This window comes from Rhinolophus sinicus, linkage group LG01 (genome assembly GCF_036562045.2).
Source record: "Rhinolophus sinicus isolate RSC01 linkage group LG01, ASM3656204v1, whole genome shotgun sequence".
In the NCBI taxonomy this organism is placed as follows: Eukaryota; Metazoa; Chordata; class Mammalia; order Chiroptera; family Rhinolophidae; genus Rhinolophus; species Rhinolophus sinicus.
Window position 1 is genome coordinate 132,700,888 of NC_133751.1, and position 24,530 is coordinate 132,725,417.

Here is a 24,530-nt window from a genome sequence, read left to right on the forward strand (position 1 = left end):
CAAACTATAAATATTTACAGGAGTTTGGAAGAAGTTGATTCCAACCCTCATGGATGACTTTGAGGGGTTTAATACTTCAGTGGACGAAGTACCTGCAGATGTGGTGGGAAAAGCAGGAGAACTCAAATTAGAAGTGGAGCCTGAAGATGTGACTGAATTGCTGAAATCTCATGATGAACCTTTAATGGACGAAGAGTTGCTTCTTATGGATAACAAAGAAAGTGGTTTCTTGAGAAGGAATCTGCTGATGAAGATGTTGTGAGGATTATTGAAATGACAACAAATGATTGATTTAGAACATTACATAAACATAGTTGATAAAGGAGTGGCAAGGTCTAAGATAATTATCTTAGACTCCAATTATGAAAGAAGTTCTGTGGGGAATATGCTGTCAAACAGCATTGCATGCTACAAAGAAGTTGTTCATGAGAGTTAAGAGATGCAGCAAGCTTCAATGTTGTGTTATTTTAAGAAATTGTCACAGTTACCCCAATTTTCAGCAACCACCACCTGACCAGTCAGCAGCTGTCAATATCGAGGCAAAACCCTCCACCAGCAAAAGTGATTACAACTTGCTGAAGGCTCAGATGATGGTTAGCATTTTTTAGCAATAAAGTATTTTCAAATTAAAGTATGTACAGTACATTGTGTTTTCTAGATATAATGCAATCTCTCACTTAATACACTGCAAGACAGTAAATATAATTTTTATGTAAACCGGGAAACTGAAAAAAAATGTGTTAACTCACTTTATTGTGATATTTGCTTTATTTCGGTGGTTTAGGACCAAATCCACGGTATCTTCAAGGTATGCCTGTATTATCGGTAAATGTTCTAAGACCTTGTTCATTGATATAAAATTGTTCACAAGTTAGTTCTGTTTTTTTTGTTTTGTTTTAAGTAACATTTTAATTTTTATGTATCATCTCTATTAAGAATATAATTTTTGCTGAAGTGATTCTGTAGTGTTTTGGTTAAATTTTTAAAATATAGCAAGTGATGAAGTGTGTTAAACAAAAAACTTCTAAGGAAAATAACAAAATGAGAAAATTACTCCCCTAAAGGCATTTAGAAAATTATGAAACTACACTAAAACATATATATGTAGACAAGTACTGTATTTGTTCTTCCTTTTGAATGACAACATACTTACACAAACTAATAAATATTAACAACAACAAATACTGAAAAATTATTTCTTCCAAACTTATCAGATTGAAGTTATTTATATTGATTGAAGTTATATACTATACACACAAAGTCTAGGAACCTATTTAAAGATAGAACATTAGTACTTTGAAACCTTTTGTTACTACTTTGTCCACACTGAATACTGTGCAAAAGCAAATTTCAAATAAAGTATTTTAAATTTTTACTGTATTCTTAGATTGTCAACCAGACTTCAGTAATTCTACACATGTACAATCATCCCTCTAACTTTAATTTGGTGCATAGTCAGAAAAATAAACTCCAAATGAACACTGAGGTTACAACATCTTTCTTCACTCCAAGGGTAATTTTCAGAATGATTAACAACCATCATGGCATGGGGGAAAAAATGGGAATGGGCATACAGAACAGATGTACGCTCTGAAAAACTGAAACAACCATAGCATGCTAGCCAGAAAGCAGTCTTGCCCTCTTCTGTTGAGTTTTCAAATTTTCATGGTTTATTAATTAATTATATTATGTTCCAGTTATGTTGAGTCCACTTAAAAAAGATCATCCAGATAGTCAGTGAAACATGGCTAAAGCAACACAGTCCTGCTTTCCAGTTTTATTCCTGCAGAGTTACCTGGATTCCCATGAGTCAATATGACCACTTAATAATTCAAAAGTCAACCATTTCCAAACACACATCTACCATTATAGTAAAGAAAGTATCTTAATATTTTTTTGAATTTATAAACTGCCTTCTGCTTTATCATTGTCAGAATGTATCTGAATTTCTTTGCCTTAATATGGATGCTATTGTAGTCAGGAATTTTGTAACTAGTATTTGTGTGGATTTCTCTTTTTCTTTCTTCTTTTTTTTAACCTCAATTTCAACCTGCATATATAGATACCATGTTACCTTACTACATTATTACTATTATTATTATTATTGTTATTGTTATTATTATTATTAATCACTTCTGATGATATGTGAAAGGTTCCACTGGGAATGCAAAGTCATCACTACTCCATTTGACTGAAATCTTGGTAAGTTTCTTCACTTGCAAACATTTTCTCTTGCATTTGTACTGGTAAAAGAGATTCAAATATTTTCTCTCACAAAAACCAAAGCATCGTGCCTTACATCACTGACCAACCTGGGGAGAGTTATTTTTGTTTTAAATGATAATAATCATTCAGGGTCCTTTCCCTTTTGAAATACTGCATTTAATTGTTCCATTGGTGAACCAATTAAATAAATATACAAAAACTTGTTGACAGTGGTAAAAAAAAGGTTGGATAAATATTTGGAATGATAGACCGTTCCTCAAGAAACATTTTCCTTACTAATGTGAAGAAAAGGGGTTACAAAGCACTTGTGTATATTTCTTAAGGTGTATTGGATACGATTCTGTAACTCCCAAATTTTATAAAGAAGATCCTATTTAAATAAACTTCCAATTCACACACACACACTCACACACACACACACACACGCTGGGGATGCCAAAAAAATGTATCCAAGTGGATACTTGGTCAATGTTGCTCAAGCAGTAGTTCGTCATAATCAGAAGTGTCTGGATGCTGATGGTAACAACTTTGAGCACCTCTTGTAATTGCAGAAATCAAACATGACTTGCATTTATCGTTTGTTATCGGTATATATTGAGTATTACAATTTTGATAGTTTTTTTTTTCCTTTCTTAAAAATTGTATACACATTTTTTGGCTACACACCCACACACATATATATATGTGTGTGTGTATATATATATATATGTGTGTGTGTGTGTATATATATATATATATATATATATATATATATATATATCCTGAGGAACACCTTGATCTCAGCTTTGCAAAGCAAGAAACCCATTTGATGTTGCCCAGACTTCTGACCAATAACTTCTCTGCGATAAGAAATTGGTGTTGTTTTAACATGCTAAATTTGGGGTAATTTGTTACACGGCAATAGGAAGCTAATAAAAATCTTGTCACCAACATAGTTATGCTCAACATTGTGTTTTTTAAATTAGTGTGGGTGTATATTTATGTGTATTGTGATTTGTGTTTGTAAACAAAGATGGTTAAGAAAGTTAAATTATTTTTCCAGATTCAATTTGTTCATATACATACACGTAAAGTTCATATACATGCACATATAAGTGTTAATACATATACCTTTTATCATTGTTAATACAGTAACATACAGATTCATAAATATACCCTTTCTAGTTGAAAAAATAATTAAAATCCTCTCTCCAGCTGTTACTATATCTGTCTTTCATCTTTAGCATATTGATCTTGTCATTTCCAAAATCTACCACTGGATCTTTCACATAGCAGTCACTCAATTAAAATTGATGTGCATAAATTGAATAGCCACATATACAAGTATCCGGATGGAGTATGTACAGGAGGTGTGTGGTATAAAGGAAAGAATGCTGACTTGAATGTTATGTGAAATGAGCATGCATGGAAATCTCGTCTTCACTAAGAGAGGATCCTAGTGGCATCTATTTAACTTCCCTGAGCTTCATTTGCTTTATATAGAAAACTGCATAGCATGCTACAGTGTTCAATTATAGCTCCGTTACTTAATTGCTTTAAGACCTCTAGCAAATAACTTCCCTTATGCTTTATTTTTATCACCTGTAAAAGGGGAGCATAGGCAGGTGGGTATCATAGGCAGGATGCTATTAACTCATACAGTGCCTTCGTGCAAAAATGTTGCCCATTTCAAGATAGCTTATTTTTTGTGGGAAAATATATACACCCATGCTGTCTATGATATTTATGTCACCTTAATGCCCTACACAACCTGAACAACTGTACCTGATATGCTGTTCAAGGTTGTTGTCAGCATGGAAGGAGATAATCCATATAAAGATCATATTGGAACATCTGGCTTATATTAATAATCATCCATTTTGTGTCAATAATATTATCATCATGTTTATCATAAATATCATCTTTTTTTTTAACATGGAAGTAATCACATTTAACCATGATAACTAAGTTAGCATAGGCTAAAACCCTGGTACATGGTAGCCCATGGGATAAATAGTTGAAGGACAGTGGTGCCTAGTAAATACTTTGAATGCATTAGTTCCTCAGTAAATAGTCAATGATTGACTGAATGATTTCTAGTTTTCTTAAAGAAAATCCATCTGAATATTGTGAGAAGTCTAGTTCAGTGACAAAACTGTCTTCACTATTTAAGTGAAAATACATAACATGTTATTTCACTGATATGTGGTATATAAAACTGAAACAACAGAAGAACAAGACAAAACAATGAAGAAACAAAAACCCATAGACACAGACAATAATTTAGTGGTTACCAGAGGGTAAGGGGGGCGGGGGGAGTAGATGAAGGTAAAGGGAATCATATATATGGTGATGGAAAGAGAACTGACTCTGGGTGGTGAACATACAATGTAATATATAATGATGTATTACAGAATTGTACACCTGAAATCTATATAACTTTACTAAAAATTGTCATCCCAATAAACTTTAATTAAAAAAATGAATTATGTAATATATGCAAATGTGGGAGTGAAGTGTAACAAAATTCCCCAGAGGTCTGTATAGAGAAAGTAACATTTATTTTTACCTATAAATTACATGTAGTTGTTGCATAACCCAGTGATTAATTCAGAATTTTAAATTACAACAATCTAATACAGATTATAGCAACTTAATATAAAAAATTATTAACATCCATACTATTAAGAGTATATGCTAGTTACGCATTTCTACTGCTTCCGCAGACAGCAATTGTAATTAGGTCATCTGTCCATGTTTATGTTTTATTTTGTAACTAACTAGCATTGCAAAGATGGCTACCAACTGTTCCTCTAAATGAGTGTCCTAGATCACCAGGAGGAAGGGTTAGGCAAATCTATTATTTTTTAAATGTTGGAGCAACCCATCTCCATAAATATTTGAAAAAAATAAATAAATAAATCAGTGTTAATTACCTACTGACTTTTCATTGAAAATAAATGTCATTTGCATATGAAGAGCACTGTTTAGTTAAATTAGGTCTTCTTAGAGGGTTAGAGCCACTACTGTAGGGATGGGCCCTTTATCCCATCAGAAACTGATTAGTAATTTAACTTCACATCTTTTTATCAGGCTTATAGTACTTGTAAGTTAAATACTCTGATATTATATACCTTCTAAGAAAAAGGAGAATTGTTAAATTACTGCATTATTCTTATACTGATACAAAAATAAATGAAATTGTATTAGACATATTATAGAATTATGTCTTAGTCTGCTAGGGCTGCCGTAACAAAGCACCATGGACTGGGTGGCTTAATTCATGAAAACTTATTTTCTCACAGTTCTGTAAGCTAGAAGTTACCCTTTAGCTATAAGACTTTTGACCAAGCAATTTGTTCATGTCTCAGATTTATTTTTTTAATGGCCACAATACTTGGTGTATCTTTCTCAAAAATAGTTACAATGACCAAATGATATTTAATAAGTTTAATGCACATGTTCTTAAAACATTTTTAAAGTACATGTACATATTATTTCTACAATTCCTATTTATGAAAGAAAATGTTTAATTATTAAAGATTTTTAGTCTTATGGCTGTATGCTGAATTCTACAAAAGTGTTTTATATTAGTAATTACTTTTCTCTTGGCAACTCAATCAGAGATATTGGGAAGTAATTGTTGGTTTGTTTTCTTCTTTGCAGTTGAGTACCCAGAAAGCTTTATGCCAGTTGAGGGATTCTTCCCTCTTTAAATTATCCCATTCTCCAGAAGAAAAGGAAGGAAGGAAGGAAGGAAGGAAGGAAGGAAGGAAGGAAGGAAGGAAGGAAGGAAGGAAGGAAGGAAGGAAGGAAGGAAGGAAGGAAGGAAAAGAGGGAGAGAGGGAGGGAGGGAAGATGGGAGGGAGAGAAGAAGAGAGAGAGGGAGAGAGGGGGAGAGGGGGAGAGAGAGAGAGAGAGAGAGAGAGAGAGAGAGAGAGAGAGAGAGAGAGAGAGAGAAGGAAAATAAAAATAAAAAAGAAACTGAAGGCTATCAGCCACATTCACTGAAGTGGTATACTCCAACATAAGTCTTGTTTTTACTCATCTCCTCATGAACTCTTTTTTTTTTTTTTTTGTGATCAATTTTTCCCATCCTTAAAATCAGCAAACCTAAAGTTACAAAGACTTTAATTTAAAAATTTCAACCCAAAGTCAAGTTATGCTGTCTGAACCTTAACAGAGACAATACAGCAATTAGTAGAATATGATACTCTTTGATCTACTGAAAATTCTATAAGCATATAGTAGAGTTTTATATCTTGCTTTTCGGGAGGATGATGGAAGATGTGGGGGAAGGAAGAGAGAAAGAAAGGCATTGCCATTAAAATAAGTTCTTAGAACACAACACCCTTTAGAGCTTCATTTAGCAAAATATGTCATTTAAGAAGCACTTCTGAGCGAAAGTCAAATGTAAATTTTATACGCTGACTATAAAGAATAAAACATCCTCTGGGAAGACACTTGCTCACCCATGAAAGGTAAGAGGCCTTCATCCCCAAACCCAAATGCTAGATTAGTTGTGGATGAATGATGGATGGAATCTTTTCTAAGAAGACGCCTTACTCAGCCATCAGTTTGTCCCTATAGAGCCCTGCAAAAGCATTTGTTTACAGTACATCATCCCTTAAGCCAAGGAAATTTTACCAATTATCCCTAGAGTTCTCCTGTTTTATTTTACCCCCTTTATTTTATACTATTCCTGAATTTCATTCTCTATAATTTCCAGTCCAGGTTAAGTGCCTCTTTATGCTGTGACTTGTGATCTTGGATCAGAAAACCAAAAAAACAGTGACTTCTTGAGTGAAAAGTGAAGCCTTTTTTGATGCTGGTTTTGCTCCACCTGTCTGAACTGCAGTGAGCTCAGTTTTATCACCTATGCTTGCAATCAACCTTTCTTAAAATTGCAGAGGCGGACTTTCAGAGACCTGTTAGCACATCATGGGGCAGAATTAAGGGAAATGTCACCCACCCACCCTCATCCCATCCCCACTGTGCTAAGAAAATTAATCAACACTAGACAATTCTTTTCAATTGATAATTGTACCTTTCCCTGCCTTCCTGTCACCCCTTCATATCAACTCTTAAGAGGGTCGTTTTATTATTAAAGAATGGTCAGTGTTTTCAGGCTCTCCACTGCTAAAAAGAAGAACCTCACAGTAAAATGAAGGGCAAAACAAAAAGAATTGAAAGAGACATAAACTGTCTTCATGTGTCTCATATGCTTTCCCTTTAATCTGTAAGATCACTTCAGCTTCTGTACCTAATGAAAACCTTAACTTTGTGGCTCTCATCTATTAGCTCATTGTAAAGGGACCCCTAAATCACTACATATTACCTAGAAACAAGAACCATACTTCCATTCATTTTATTGCTCCTATAGTCTATTTTCAGTGCCCTATTCTATGTATATTTTAAAGAGCAATATCTATTTGCTAATAATCTCCGACCTGAATTTTATTGTATTTCTCCGACCTCTGTCAAAGAAAGAAAGTTTAGAAGGAAATTATAAAAGGATTTCTACCTTATATCCTAGGGGAAAGGTCATTGTATGAATATAAGAAGTTAATTAATATCCTCCTATCTAAATAAAGTTAAAACTACACAATAAAAGCAACTTCATGCAGAGGCACATCCAACCCTAGTAACTTACAGCCATTTTCATTTTTCATAAATGCTCTCATTCCTATTACCCATGAGGCTTGTTATTTTTACTGCATTTTAAAATTATTACTGATTACTCCAAAAGCCAGTACAATATAGTTGTGTTGGGATAGCGTTCCATGTTTCTCAAATGATTCCATATTTATAAATTAGGTGGTCTATGGGGGTCGTTTTAGGAGTTGGATCTTTCTTTACCTCAGTATTTCAAAACAGGAGGGCAAGTTTAAAGAAATATAAACTTTGCTTTAACCACTAACAGCCAACTTAGATGAGAATAGAATGACCATTAACTCAATTTCCTTATTTCCTAAAATGAGATAGCATCTACTTTTATCTGCAGTATCAATCAAATAATATTATTCACTAACATGTTTTTTTAGCCATTAATTTTTATTTTAGTTAATTACTCAACATGTTTTTAGAAGATCTCCTAGAAAAAAGCAGCCTGTCCCAAATAATCTCTATACCAAATCTGTCTTAATATTTGAATGTAATACACATAATTATTAAAAACAGTTGACAATTTAACTTGAATTTCCGTATGTGGTAAGTTAATCCTGTTCCTAGTCATATCCTTAGAGAACAAAACCGATTTTAAGTTTGGAACGAATAGGGAGCAGTTAGGATGCTCCATCAGAAGACTCTTAAGATAAGGTACTTGCTCAAAGCTCTGGACATCTGGAATTCAGGGTAGGATGTGCAGGAGAGAGGGGCTTTTACTACGGAACAGGCGTTATTCTAAGTACTTTACTGTGAGGCAAGTACTATCATGTCCATTGCACAGATGAAATAATGGAGTCTTAAAAGGGTTAAGTTAATTGCCCAGGAGCAATGGTATTTGTGGAGGTACTGGCCTTGCAGCCGAGCAGTTGGGATTTCAAATTCCATATCATACACTGAGACTGCCACGTCCCATTTAGTAGATGGAGAAAAGAAAGGATGGAGAGAAGAGGAGAAGAGTGCATGCTACCTGGTGCCTCTGCCTACCCAGTATCTATTTTCCCCTTTTTCTTTACTAGCAGAACCACCAATTTTATTTTGGAAAGCAATTGGCCCTGTTGAAAATAATCATGGCCCCACAGCCCATATGACCAGTTCTGGTGAAGAAAATCTAAGCATTTATCTTCTGACTTTGTTTTCTGTAGAAGCCATTGTTTTTCTGATAAACAGAGAGACTCAGCTGGCACTCGCCTTTTCCCTTTTCTTTTTTCCTTCTTTCTGCCTGAAATGGAATTATCCACTGGTAGAGATGGGGCAGCCATATTCTGGCTATAAAACAGACATCTCTGTGCTAAAGATGGCAGAGCAGAAAGACAGAGGAAGCCTGGTACCATTCTCACACTTCTGTATCAATCCTGAATTTTCCACTTTTGTAAATGTTTATATGAGAAAAATACACCCGTTTGGTTAAGCTACTGTTTTTGTTACAGAGGGTCAAATGCAATACTTACCAATAAGGAGGCATGCAAAAAAAGAAGAATGAGACAGCTTTTGGAGAGGACACTGTATTGCCTGAGTCTAGCACTATATGGTAGCGCGTACACACACAGCTCTATGCCACATGAGCCTCACACTTCCACTGTGATGACTTATTCTCTTCTCTGTGGTAGCTGCACCTGGACACAGACTCATTTCCATAACCATACAGAGTATCTGGTTCACCGATGATACCATGACAAGGTATCAAACTACAGCCTACTGGCCAAATCTAATCTGTGGTTTGTTTTTGTATAGACTGAGAGCTGAGAGTGTTTGTTTGTTTGTTTCCATTTTAAAGCACTTACAAAACAAACAAAAACCAACCATAGTATTCAACAGAGATTATATAGCACGTGAAATCTAAGATATTTATATCTTGTTCTTCGTAGAAAAAGTTTGTTGATTTCTGCAGAAAGACAGGACAGAGTAGAGTCAATGTGCAAATTATCATAACTTCCAGGTTGCAAATATTACCCTCCTTTAAGGCCATTTTTATTCTTCTTTGTTAGCCAAGGAGTCATTATATCCAAAACATGATCTATAATTGAAGGACTCTATAAATGATTTTCTGACGGGGTGGGGGGAGTGTTAATGTAGGACAATAGGAAGAAGGAGAAATGGCAGGGCTAATAATTTTCTGACTTAAAAAGGAAGAATTAGTTTTAAGTATATTAACATCAGCTTCCCAGAAAATATACATCAGCTGGAGCTGATTGTTGGAAGGGAAGTATCATTAAATATTCAACAGAAAATCCTAGAAGGAATTAAAATTTGAATACCTCGGAATAAAAATGCCTTTCAAGAAGACTTCCCAGCCACAGGTGGTACCTAGCTTTCATTCCACAAAATGTATTTCCACTCTTTATTTGAATTCATGTCACACACAACATGCAACTGAAAACTGGATTTAAAGCACTGAGTAGGAGGATCATGATTTCCCTGATTTTCTATTCTCGTTGCCTCACAGGACTTAAAAGATGTTATCCATTTAGACACTTGAAAAATTACTTCGAATAATGTGAAGAAATAAAGACTTTCATTTTTTAATATAAGGCTAAAGAACATTTTCTCATACGCAATAGTAACAATATAAATTATTAAATTTCTCCATATATTCCATATTTTAGAAAACTCATCCCAATGTGTAACCTGCTTTGTGGCAAATCAGTATTTTTAATTTGTTTTCTTTTTTTCCCTTGTATTGCTGTATGTTAAATCTAATTCCCACCTCATGGATATTTGAGCATTTCCCCAGAACCTGGGCCTGAACAGAAAGGAGGGAAAATATGTACACATTAACTTCTCAGATCCCCAAATATCTGAATTTCATTTAATTTCCAAGATTTCTTGTTTTACTGCATGCATGCTTATTTTTTAAAGTACTTCAGTCATCAGCATTTCACAAGGAAAGCATTTTCTCTTCCTTGACAATATCCATTTTTTTTCCTAATAGAATTTTGTCATCATTGCAGAGCTTTCATAATGTCATAATGAATTCCATGCTGTATTGGTCTTCTTATTATTTTAAAGGCTAAGTGGAATTAGGAAAAATAAGTGTATTGCTTCAGCTGTTTTCATCTAATATTTTGCAGATACAACATACTTTGTCTTCAAATAAAAAATGATAACATACTTTTGTTCATATACTGAACACAAAATTACCCTTTCTAAGTATCAATCTTCAAGGTTTTTGATTTCTAGTATTTATTTTTCACATTGAATGAATACATTCATACCAATATCAAATCATGCAACTATTTTATGTAGATTAGTGATGCCTACATATGTTTGTCATAAAAACACATTACAAATCACTATGATTAGGAAAAAATAATTGTGCACACCTGGATTGAGAAATTTAAATGTAAAAATGTCTAATATTTTTCATAAAGCTTTTTTTCCTATGATTATCCAGATTTCAGTTGGCATTCTCTAAAACCACTTATTTGAAACGGACTAATTAAATGTAGATCCAAATATGTTGTCAGGTTAAATACCCAGGTAGAAAAAAATGTTATTTCTCTATCTTACTTATATAGATACATTGATATAAGAATACTTTTATTATTTCCTTTAAGGATGTGAAGCAATCTTGATGTTTAAGGATAGAATAAGAATGGCCAAAATTAAGAAACATTTTTAAATAAATGCCAAAAATATCTTAGGTAGGTATAAATTTCATTTTAAAAACTAAGTAAGCAGAAAATGTATCTCTATTTTTAATTAACCCACATGTAATTTCCAATTTGAGACCTCAGTCTGCCAAAGCCCCTATCTTTGTAAATTGAAGGACCCACCTTTTACCCAAACCAGGGTGTTATGTACTTTCTGGGCAGGGTAGATATTCAAAATATTTAACAACAACATTGTAATGGAGACACTGACCATTCAGAGCCTATTTCCAATCAGTTAGGGTACATGCTGACTGGCAAACACAGGTCTTGTCCACTGATGTTGCCCTTCTGGGTATCAGCCATATTCCTTGAGGCATGGAGTGCTCATGGGGAAAGGGATAATGGAATATCCGCCACCCACCAATATTTCATTCACTGTGACGTCTTTCCTCTCTGGGTTTTAGTTTTAATTATCCAGATCCCTGCGTTTCCTACTCAACACCACAAATCCTCTCCGGACTGGTTCTCCAACTAAACTCCCTCTTGAGCACAAAGGGAACATTATCATTCTCTGTTCTTTACCAACATGAAGGGAACTCCTGCCTAGAGAGACTATCCAGCCATGTCTTCCAATTGCTTTTGCATTGTCCCAAGTACATGGTGCATGGCAATTCTCCTTCACCCTGGCTTTCCTGCATATTGATCACATAAATCTATCCCATGCCTCTGTCATTTTTCCCATCAGGAATTTCATGAGAGGATTGGGACAGAATTGCACTCCATTACTAAAATTCATCAAATTTAACCTTTTACTATAATTATACCATGGCAATCCTTCTAGCTAACGAAGAGAATACTCTTAGATGATACTTAAATAGGGGAGGGCTAAAGCCTAAAAAGAACTAAGTTCTACTACTATATATATATGAAATATTACACACACACACACACACACACACACACACACACACACACACCCTGGGGGTACCAAAAAAACTGTATACAAGTGGACATGTTGCACTTTGGCAACGTTGGTCAAGCAGTAGTTGGCCCTAATCAGAAGTGCCTGGATGCTGATGGTAACCACTTTGAGCACCTCTTGTAATTACAGAAGTCAAATGTAACTTGTATTCATCTTTTTTTATTGGTATATATTGAGTATTACAATTTTGATATAGTTCTCCTTTCTTAAAATGTGTATGCATTTTTTGGCACCCTCTGTATATATATATGGAATGTGAAAATTATATATATATATATATATATATATATATATATATATATATATATATGTATATATATATATATATATATATGCCAGAACATTTATTATTATTGTCTTTTCACATTGCTTTGCTATCTGCACCCATAAACATAATATTGAGATTTTTTATTTTTTTCTATCATTAAAAAATGTTATTAAGATATAATTCACATACTATACAATTCACCCATTTTATACATAAAATTCAATGTTTTTAAATATACTAACTGAGCTGTTGGGCCATTATTGCAATCTAATTTTAGAACACTTTAATCTTTAATCACAATCAAAAGAGACCCCATACTCATTAGCAGTCATTCCTCATTGCATTCCACCTTACCATTCATCTACTTTCTTTTTTTCTTCTTCTTCACTTTTTTTTTTTAAATTAAAGTTTATTGGGGTGACAATTGTTAGTAAAGTTATATTGGTTTCAGGTATACAATTCTATAATACATCATCTATATTTCACATTGTGTGTTCACCATCCAGAGTGAGTTCTCCTTCCATCACCGTGTATTTCATCCCCTTTACCCTCACCTACCACCTGCCTCCACCCCTACCCTCTGGTAACCACTAAACTATTGTCTGTGTCTATGAGTTTTTGTTTCTTCATTTGTTTGTCTTGTTACTTTGTTGTTTTGATTTTTATATACCACATATCATTGAAATCATATGGTTCTCTACTTTTTCTGTCTGACTTATTTTGCTTAGCATTATAATATCAAGATGCATCCATGTTGTTGCAAATGGCACTATTTCATCCTTTCTTATGGCAGAATAGTACTATGTTGTGTATATATATCACAACTTGTTTATCCATTCATCTATCGAAGGACGCTTTGGTTGTTTACATGTTGACTCTGATTTTCATGTACTTTCCATCTCTACAAATTTGCCTATTCAGGATCTTTCACATAAATGAAATGACATTTCTATCATTGGTCTTTTGTGACTGGAATCTCTTCCTTAGCACAGTGTTTTTAAGGTTTATCCACAAAACATGCCTGAATACTTCATTCTTTTTTAATATTCCTTTTTATGGATTTACCATACTATTTTTATCCATTAGAGTTTTTTCCTATTAATCTATTGTTTTCCTGTTATTATGCCTAGAACTTTTTCTATGCTATAGAGTCTAGTAAAGGAGTAAAGGTTTTCAGAATTAAACTGACGAAATTGGTGAAACAAAATTACAAATGTAGTAAACTGCTGCAACCTCTTCCTATGAAAGAAGTGATCTGTTCAAAGTAAAGAGAAGCTATTAATGCAAATATCAAGTGCCCATAGATTGTTAAACTTTGAAAACACTAGTAAACATCAAGAAAATGAATAAGGATTGCCTCTGCTTTCTCATGGCAAGATTTTAATTGAAACTTAATGGAAGCAATAATTGTTATCTCTACAATATCAAACAATTTGATGATACTTTTTTTGTTCATTTGTTTTTTGTTTTGTTTTGTTTTCCCACTTCGACCTCACAGCACTACGTAGTTGCTTTCAAAATGATATTGATAACCCAGCATACTTGGTTGCATGGGGAGCATAGCCTGACACAAGAAGTGCCACAAATATAAATACTAAAATTTAGGTGACTGTTCATACTTGTTATGATAGTGCGTATTCTACAAAAAAAAAAAAAGGCTTGCAGATTTAGCTGTGATTCTAATATTTATAATTTTGTTTTGGTGGCATTTTTCATGTGGACAAATTCCTCAGTGAACTCCAGGTTAGATACACTGGTAGGATGACAATTAGGATCCATGTGTATGTACCAAGAGCTTCTGAACCTTATATTACAAAGGCTAAGTTCTTCACTGATGGACAAATGTAGCTTCTATCTTTCAGTTTTAAAAGAAGACACATTCAAAAATTTGAGTAGTATCTTAAGATATTAATATAAATAGGAAAGATCTAAAGCTTGATTACTATTCCTCTGATGTGCTCCTCTGTCTCAAAATGTTTGAGATAAATTATTGGAGAGGGTCTTAACCCCTTGTAGTGCTATGTTTTAAAGGGTTAGATCCTCTTCAATCCATTTTTGTTTCCTACTAGTAAAACATAACTTTGAAATAAATTACTGTGCATTTTCTTCCTTCGATAAATTAATTCACATTACAAAACTGACTGTATTCTTTCATTCACACAGTCATTTTAAGGGAAACACAAACAAAAAGTTCCAAGCTTCTTAGGCTATTTGAAAAAAAAAAAAAAAAAAGGAATCAACTATAATAGCAGTCATCCGTGAAAACAATTGACATTTAGTTTCATATGTAAGGTAAATCTAAATGGCATGAAAACCTTTCTACTCACAGGTATCTAAAGATTCGTCTGAATCATCAGGGCAGTCAGGGTCCCCATCACACAGCCAGCTCTGGGAGACACAAGTCACATGATCGTGGCAAAGAAATTCACCAGGATCACACAACTGCTGATCTGAAAATGAAAATGTTTCAAAATAAAATATGAATGATCTGAACATGAACATAAGAGCTGTACAAAGATGAAATATGAGAAAGCAATACATAAAAGGTACATGGATGTGATCCACATTTTCTGTTCAGCAGCAAAGCTAAACTAATTATCTTTCTTAAATTTAGCCACTCAGTTCAAGTACACAATTGTGATGATGCGACATTGTTTTGGTCTCACACAATTTGTTCTGGAAATAGGAATTCTGTTTGTGTTTATGACAAAACCCTTTGTCATACTGGATAAGGCATACAGATATCCCAGTAAGCAGGTTTTATAGCAGATGTTGATCCAAAGCAGAAGTTCTCAAGCATAGAATTTTCTATTCTTCCTCTGCTCCAAGAGAAACAAACAAACAAACAAACAAACAAAAAAACTATAATGAAAGTGCAATATTGTACTTCCAACCTAATAATAGGGGCTTCAGGTTTCTACGTTAGTTAAATAAACAATATCACATAATATGTTCCTCTCCTTTTTGCTATGACTTCCCAGGTGACAGCTTCTGCTACTAAACAGCAAAGGTGATAGGAAACTTCCATAAAGCTTTGCTTTAACTCAGGTTTTTACAGTTGGTTGTATCCATAAAATCCATTATTTAACATCCATTTTTTCAGAATATTTAGGCCCTATATCCTCAGTCCTACTAAACTTGTCCAATGTTGGTTCTTTGCAATATACTTACTTATACACTGTAAATCCCTTCAATAAAATATTTAATTTTTATATTTTAACTAGAAAAGAAATGTTTCTTACAATTAATGACCTTTGAAAATGAAAGAATATAGGAACACTTTAACCACTTGATATCACTTACATATTTGTTATATACATACAAGAATGATTCAAAATTTTAAAAATCTGTCAGTAAATATACATCAAATAAAAATTCTAAGTAATATGAAAGCATTAAACCATAGCTTAATTGGCACTTTTACCCAAGCAATTAGAAAGTGATGGTATATCTTCAATGCAATGGTTTGATAAAATATGGTATATCTTTCCTTTCTCTTCCTCAAACTCTTCCCTTCAACTTCAACATATGTTTCAATAAATATACATTACAAACAAACACACACACATTTTAAATCTATAGATGTGGGTATGTAATTATTCTGTCCACTTTCAAACTATAAGTGTTTCCTGAAATTTTATATTATTTTATCTTATGCTACTACATTTTTCAATAACTTTGCCATCAATACCACATTCATTACCACTGCTACCATAATTATTATTGTTTTTTTACAATAAATAATTAAGTCTTGAATATATTCTGTACTTGGCCTTATACTTGGTGCTACAGAATAAAAAAGTATAGAAGTCACAGTATTTGTCTTTAAGGATCCAGCAGGCTAATTGTGCCAACAGATCCAGGAGAAAATAAAAACACTTTTTATACAAAAAATTGCCAAATGACAAAGAAAATGACTACTAAAAGGAGAGACCAGAAATGGCGACAGATACAAAGAATATGTTGGGGATGTAAGCATAACTTTAAAGATGGGTAGGATATGAATAAATGGAGAGTAAACATAGGACATTCCAGAGAAAAGGTAAACAAAATTGCTAAGGTGGTAATCATCAATATGTATTTCAGACAAATAAATTTTTCTACTAAAATTGAAATGACATTTAGGTTATAAGTCTTGGGTTTTCCCCAACAAACATTACATATCATATCTGCCAGCATATTCCAGTGCCAGAGAAGGAGAACTTAAATTCTGCTTTAGATAGTCCTAAAATTTTTGTAGGTAATGTAAGGAAAGAGCACAGGATAAAATTCAAATAATTCTGCTTACAAATAAACAGACCATATAATTCATCACCAAACTGGGAGAGTTCTGAGAATAAAGAAAAACTTAGTAATAATTACACTGGGGCAACAGATATAAACCAAGTCTGTTCCAAAAAATTCAGAATGAATGTTTATTGTACCTATAGCTACTCTTCATTTGATCTATGATCTCAAGATGTTAAGTTTCTCTTCCTCCATTCCTCCCAAACTATAATAAACTGCTATAAGGAGAGGGGAAAATAGATGCTTCCTTGTTAAAGGCCACTGGGTAGTATCTGACTCAATAAATAATAAGTACTTATTGAAAGTATAAAAAAATAAAAAGGACCCTAAAGAACGATTTTTGGTGTTGGAAAATAGCATCCGAAAAACAAAGTCAGGGTCAGTAATGAAGGACCTTGATTACTGTAGGAGGCATTTTGTAGATAATTTCAAGCCACGAGAAAGTACTTAAGAAAGTACTTCAATGATAAAACATGCTACAAAGTCATCTGTTAGACTGTTGTAATTGTCTAGGGAAAACTTATAGATGACTGGGATAAAGTAGTGCAGACTAAAATGGACATTATATTTCAAATAGTATAAAAATTAGGAATTGGTGACTAAATGGTTGAAAGGCTCAAATATGTCTCCAAGTAAATAGCCTCAGAAATTGATTAGAATGTGTCTCAAAACCAAAAGAGGACATACACATAAAAAAAGAAACAAATCCTCTGTGTGTGTGTGTGTGTGTGTGTGTGTGTGTGTGTGTGTGTGTGTGAATGTGCATATAAGCCTGGCCATGTGGGCAGTGGAATAATAATAGTAGAAACAATAGATAGAATAGTTAGTATTTTTATAGGGCATTTTAGCTAAAAAAGCACTTCTACCCTTGATATCTTAATTTGTACATTTGTTTCTTTATTCAGCAAATATTACTGGGCTTCTACTACGTCCTAGGCTCTGGGGATACAATAGCAAAAAAAAACAAAGCCAAAGTCCCAGCCATCATGGAGCTTTCATTATAGTGAAGGCTAGAAACAAAAACAAAATAAATAAGTTCATTGTATAGTATATTATAAGATAAAGCCTATGGAGAAAGTAAAACAGTGATGGGGATTAAGGGTGGGAGGCTGAGGGGTAGAGGCACAATATCAAATGAGGTGGTCAGAGAATATGTCACAGAGAATGTGACATTTGAATAAAGGCTTACAGAAGGTGAGAGTGACATCCATTTGAATAAATGGTGCTGTGCTAAAGGCTAAAGGTCATATGTTAAGAACTTGAGGCAAGAAAGTGCCCAGCAAATTAAGGAACATTAAGGAGGTTAGAGTGACAGAGCAAAAGAGAAAGTAGAAAAAAATAAGTCTGAGAATCAGGGAATATGAAGGTTGAGGGCAGCCGATGAAGGCTTTGAGTTTTACTAAAAGTCAAGAGGGGAACCCATTGGAAGTTTCTGAGTAGAAAGACACAATTCAAGTTAGCTTTTTTTTTTTTTTTTTAATTATTACCCTAGCTACTCTGTTGAGAATAGACTACAGTAAAGTGAAGGTAGAAGCAAGTTGTGAGGATAAATGAGACGGCGTTCTAAGACAATATTTGATGAAATTAAAATCAAATGTCTTGTTCACCATTGCATTACATGTCAGAATCTTGAATTCAGATCTCTGACCGCAAACGTATGACTTTTCAACAGTTTTTGTAATATACTGAGTATGAGGTGCTTGGGAGACATCAAAGAATAAATATGCATTAGGCAGTGATACACTTAAGTCTGAAATTCAGAAGAAAGATCTAAATTGGAAACACAGAACAGACCTGGAGCTGTGAGACAGTGACAAACATGGGAATAGAGGTTGATGAAATTAAAGCGAGGTAGAGAAGAGGGGAGAGAGAGAAAGAGAAACACAAAGGAGTGAGCGTAGGTCAGCCAAAGAAACACAGGAGACAGAAAATTTAGCCAGAAACACAAGAGGAGAAGAGCAATAGGTAAGGAGACTTATTAAAACCACGTGGAAGTTCAAAAATTGAATTGAGGAAGGCAGTCACCAGTGACAAAACTCAAGTATGATGAGTTCTGAAAAGATGGTATAGACATGCACATTCAGGGAAAGGTGCCAATGAAGGAAGAGAGACTGGAGGCCCAAGACAGAAGTGAAAATGGAGAACTTTCCTAAGAAAAACACATGGGGCTAGAATAAGAATCTAAACAATACTAGGGGCACTTTCCCTGAGGAGTAAATGAGAGAAAATTGAAATAGAAATATCATTAGCTGGTAGGGAACAAAGTTAAGGTATTCTTACTCTGTTGTGTTTTCTCAAAGAATTGAAAAAGCAAGACTTGAAATTTGAGGGAGTAGAATTGGAAAGAGTGGCAAAGGTTTAGAATAACTGCTGTGGGGAATTAGAAAAAGAATCAACGTGGAATTTGTGAAAGGATTTCTTTCTAACACCAATAAAGATCCAGCTAAGGTTGAACAGTATATATTTGACAATTGAATGTTTTGTTCATTTTGTTTGTATTAATGTCAAAATGTTCACCTACCTTAAGTCATAGATACAGAATAATCCCTTGGGAAAATCCAAGAAGAAAATTTCTTTGGAAAATATGCAAACCACCCATTCTCAATAGGTATTTGTATGTATATAAACATATACACCAATCCATCATGATTCAAAAATAACTTTATTTCTTTTCAGGAGTAAGATAGACTTAAGGGGATTTACCTGATAAGACCATGTTATCAGTTTGTTAAGCAAGTTCCAACCTTTAAAGACAATTTGCATTGCTGCAATTGTGGGGACAATTTTATATTATTCCTTTAAGCAATATCTGTTAAGAATAGCTTCCTACAACGACTTATTTATTTTCAACCAGATATAACATTTCAAGATCAGTTTTTCAAAGGATTGATTATAGGATTCAAATAAATGAATCTTCAGTATTTCAAGGTGATTATTTTCCAATATATACACTGAATTGAGTTCCTTGAATCAGAAGCTAAGTATGTTGTGTGTATGTGTATTTTCCATTTATCCTATTTTATGCTTCATGCTACACTTCTCAGATAGCCAAACTAATCTTATTTTAAATGTCTTTCTATTGTGTGAAACATAATGCTATACATTATAATTAAAACAAGAAGCTTATGAGAACATGCAGGCGGTTTTGCTTACATCCCTAAGGAAGAAGATCAAAGCCAGTACCCTATCTCTTTGTAATAATAGACTCTTGCAATCAAAAGACAGGAAAAGATTATGACAACCATAGCCTATACTGAGTTTGGATTCATCCTGGCATGAGAAAAGCTTAGTATGATAACCCTGCTACATTTATAGGAAAACATCTAATTACTTATTTTAACAAAAATGTGTAATATTTTTGGAAGTTAGATATAAACCGTCTTAGCTAAAAAAATCACTATACATTAGTTGCCACAGACTAGTTAACTTACATTTTCTCATTTTAATGTCATGAACTGCTAATTATAGTCTTCTCAAAAAAAGGAAGTATCAAAATCAAATACTAAAAGTAATATTTTTCAATAGGGGTCTACTGAATAATAACTATGTAGGCTCCAGTTTTTGACTATTTCACCATAATTAATTAATAATAATGTTATGTAATTTCCCTTAGAAGTTGATATGCTATTTAAATACTAATCAGTGGGTAGTTTACCAATAAATTTTCTGCCAACTGAATGCATAACAGGACACTACTGGAAAATTTAAAGGAAATATAAATGATCAACTCTGGCTACTAATTACAAATTAGAAGAAAAAGAGGGATAGTATCCATTCAACAGCTAAATTCCTGAGGAGACCAATATTGATCCTAGCTAAATTAAAAAATAGGTACAACCTCTTGGACAAGCTAGGTATTAGGAAAATGCTCTGACAGATTTTCATATCTTAGATAAGATCAACAATATTTATTATTTCTGTATCTCATTACTAACTTAAACATACTGTGGTTAATAATAATATACCATTTATAACTGCTAAAACAGAAATATGGTTATATTGCCTTTATCATCATTTAATAGGCAATGAACTCATTACCAGGAAACAGAATTCTTCTTGAGACCTATACAATGTAGTACAAATTCATCTTCAAATTTTGATAAAGCTCATGTAAAAGTAAAGCAACAGTGTTAGTTATCATGTATCAGAAAGTACCTAAATTTTGTGTCCTCTATATTCACCTCCTCCAAAAAAAGTGCAAATGTAGGCGAAGAGTAAATTCCTAAGCATTCCATTTAAATTGTTTTTCATAACATGGTTAAAGGAGTTCTCCAATGCTTTCTTCTATTAGCTTTTCACCATTCGACATACACTTTTAGTTCTCCATACCGTTCTATTCTCTTTCCCTAAATATACCATTTTATGTGTCTTTACTGTTTCTTCTATTCCTTGGAATGCCCTTTCCCATATAACAAAATTCTAGTCCTTGTCTAAATTCCAATGATGTTTTACCTCTTTTAATCAATACATCCCCAACAAACATTTTCTTCCTCCATCACTGGTTCTGTAACACTCCATCCAAACCACGAAAAATCTCTTATCGTATTTTACTCTATGTATTATAGCTACTAGGTGATGAGCTCCTGGAGGGCAAAGGATTTCGTACTAGATTTCATATATTCCCCTAACAAGGTGATTTAAATGGAATAAAACATCAACTTTTATGAAAAATAATTATGCATTACTTTAGGAAAGAGGGGAAAGAGAAAAAACAATGCAATGTTAGTGTTTTGCATTTTATTATCAGAATTATAAATAGCTTTATTTAGTTAATCACCAAAATAAAACTAAGTTCTCCCATGGTTAAAATAAAATACCCTGAATAGTAAAAGATTATTCCATATAAAATTAAAGCAACCATGAAAAATAAAAATCAACCTTGAGAGAAATTCAGAGTTATCCTCCAGAGTCTCTTAAAGACTATACTGAAAATTACACTTTTGTAATAGTTGGTTGTATAACGGTAACTTAGCCAATGTGTTAATGATAGTTTTTTTTTTGTTGTTGTTGTTGTTGTTGTTTTTTAATAATCCCTTTAGGAATATCATCATTTTAAGTGTAAGATAAAATGAAACTTTCCATTTTAAGTCCATGTTTAATAGGAATACAAAAATATATTTGGATTATACACATTTTGGAAGATTGGTATCAGGAAACGTAGGTCAAAAATGTTCAAACTTGGAAATTTCATTTTACCAACCAATACTCATATACATTCTTCATAAAATTCACGGTTGATTGAAAAATAAACCTTATTATACACAATGGGTTTATAATTTATCTATGTTAAATTCATCCTTTATTAAAAATTTGCCCAGGTTTGAATTAGAGAGCAATTAGTAATGAAAAGTATCCATATGTCAATGGTAACAAGATTTTTAATTAAAAATTACCATTGTCATGCTGAGTCACTATTGATCATTTAGAAACTTAATTACTCTACATATATGTGCTCACACACTCATACAGTATGTACATGTGTGTTTTTTATCTTAAAATTAGTATATACCTCTGCCTAGAGCTCTGCTATCTCTGAAGCTAAGACTGAATAAGAGAGACCATTTGCTTATTGAGGAACCTCCACACTACCCTCCATAGCGGCTGCACCAATCTGCATTCCCACCAACAGTGTATGAACCAGCAATGCCTCTCCTGGGGATCTACCCAAAAAATCTGAAAACATTTGTCCATAAAGACATATGTGCCTCAATGTTCATTGCAACTTTATTTACAGTGGCCAAGACATGGAAACAACCACAGTGACCTTCGATAGATGATTGGATAAAGAAGATGTATATATACACAATGCAATACTATTCTGCCATAAGAAAAGATGAAATAGTGCCATTTGCAAAAACATGGATGCATCTTGACATTATAATGCTAAGTGAAATAAGTCAGACAGAAAAAGTAGAGAACCATATGATTTCACTGATCTGTGGTATATAAAACTGAAAACGACAAAAGATCAAGACAAATAATGAAGATACAAAAACTCATAGACACAGATAATAGTTTAGCGGTTACTAGAGAGTAAGGGGGAGAGGGGGTGGTACATGAGGGTAAAAGGGATCAAATATATGGTGATGGAAGGAGAACTAACTCTGGGGGGTAAACACACAAAGTGATATATAGATGATGTATTACAGAACTGTACACCTGAAATCTATGTAACTTTACTAACAATTGTCACCTCAATAAAATTTAATTCAAAAAAGAAAGACTGTTCAAATGCTTGAATAAGAGTGCTATGTTGAAATAAATAAACAGTCCCCCCAAAATGTCCTTGTCCAAATTCCCAAAACATGTGAATATGTACACCGTTAAAACATGTACACAGTTCAAATTCATCAAAATGATGTGATTAATTTAAGGAATTTGAGGTGGGGAGATTAGCCTGGATTACTCAGGTGAGCCCAGTGCAATTAGAAGGGAAGAGAGGAGAGAAGATGTACCCACAGAAGCAGGAACTGGTGTGATTTGAGGAAGGGACCAAGAGCCAAGGAATGCGGGCAGCGACTCAAAGCTGGACAAGGTAAGGAAATGGATTCTCACTTAGAAGCTCCAAAAGAACTCAGCCCTGGCTCCTAACCTCCAGAACAGTAAGACAATAAACTTCTGCTGCCTTAAGCCACTCCAGACCACAGTTTCATCTCACAACACAGACATCACTTATGTAAGTCTGATTAAATGAGTAGGAAACAAAGAAGCTGTCAGCTATTCTACCAATAATTTAAAGGCCTTTTTCTACTAAGCTGGTTCTTGTTAGTTTCAACACGATCTACTTAAATAAAATACCTTTTTATTCAGTCCTTGTTGTTAAATGACAGTCAAAATACATCTGCACAGAACTAAGACCACAAATAACGCCTAGGAGCACATGAAAGGACTTTATGAAAAACACCATATTTGCTCAAATAAATGACATCCCTGACTGGGATGTATATGGATTGGGAATGTGCACACGTGTGTGTGTGTGTGTGTGTGTGTGTGTTATTAGGAGATGAGAAAGTTCAAGTGCAAAGATATCTTTCCATTATGAGAAAATTGTAATTAATTGCATATTTTTATGCTTCCTAATGGCTACCAAATTTGCAATCATTCTATGCCTTATTTAGCACCAAATGTTTTCAGTGCTGCAAATGGCAATTCATTCTTATTTAAAATGTCTTACATAAAACCAAGACAAAATTGAAAATTTAAACAAGAGCATTATCCCCAGGGAGAAGCTTTGTTCATTTATCATTTCTATCATAATGAACAAATAAAAAAGTATCTCTGTAAATCAAATCCAATTTGGCATTGATTTTCAAAGAGAAAATAAGGTGTTTTTTTTTGTTTATTTTTCCTTGTTCATTTAAACATGGGAAGGCTCCTTGTTTTTTTCAGGCAGCAATATGGAAAATTATAAAGCACTCAGCATAGACCTGTTTGAAATTGCTTCTTTACTAAGAAAAAAAAAAGTAATAACTTAAACTATCAGAATAAAACCCTGTCCTTTATTTAGCAAGAGATAGTTGATAATTTTTTC

At 33.5% G+C, this 24,530-nt stretch overlaps 1 protein-coding gene across 5 annotated transcripts in view; it reads right to left on the reverse strand.

Moving 5' to 3' along the window:
* The window catches only part of LRP1B (LDL receptor related protein 1B), a 1,798,389-nt gene that overhangs the window by 1,442,506 nt on the left and 331,353 nt on the right, over positions 1 to 24,530 (reverse strand). For 4 of the 5 annotated variants that reach the window (XR_012497488.1, XM_074335783.1, XM_074335779.1 and 1 more), the window contains exon 2: positions 15,040 to 15,162. The exons of the other annotated variant lie outside the window; for it this stretch is intronic. Coding sequence is in view for 3 of the 4 variants with exons in the window: in XM_074335783.1 (XP_074191884.1) it covers positions 15,040 to 15,162 (123 nt within the window). In the remaining variant the exon portion in view is untranslated. The remainder of the gene's footprint in view (positions 1 to 15,039; positions 15,163 to 24,530) is intronic. 5 annotated transcript variants of the gene reach the window in all.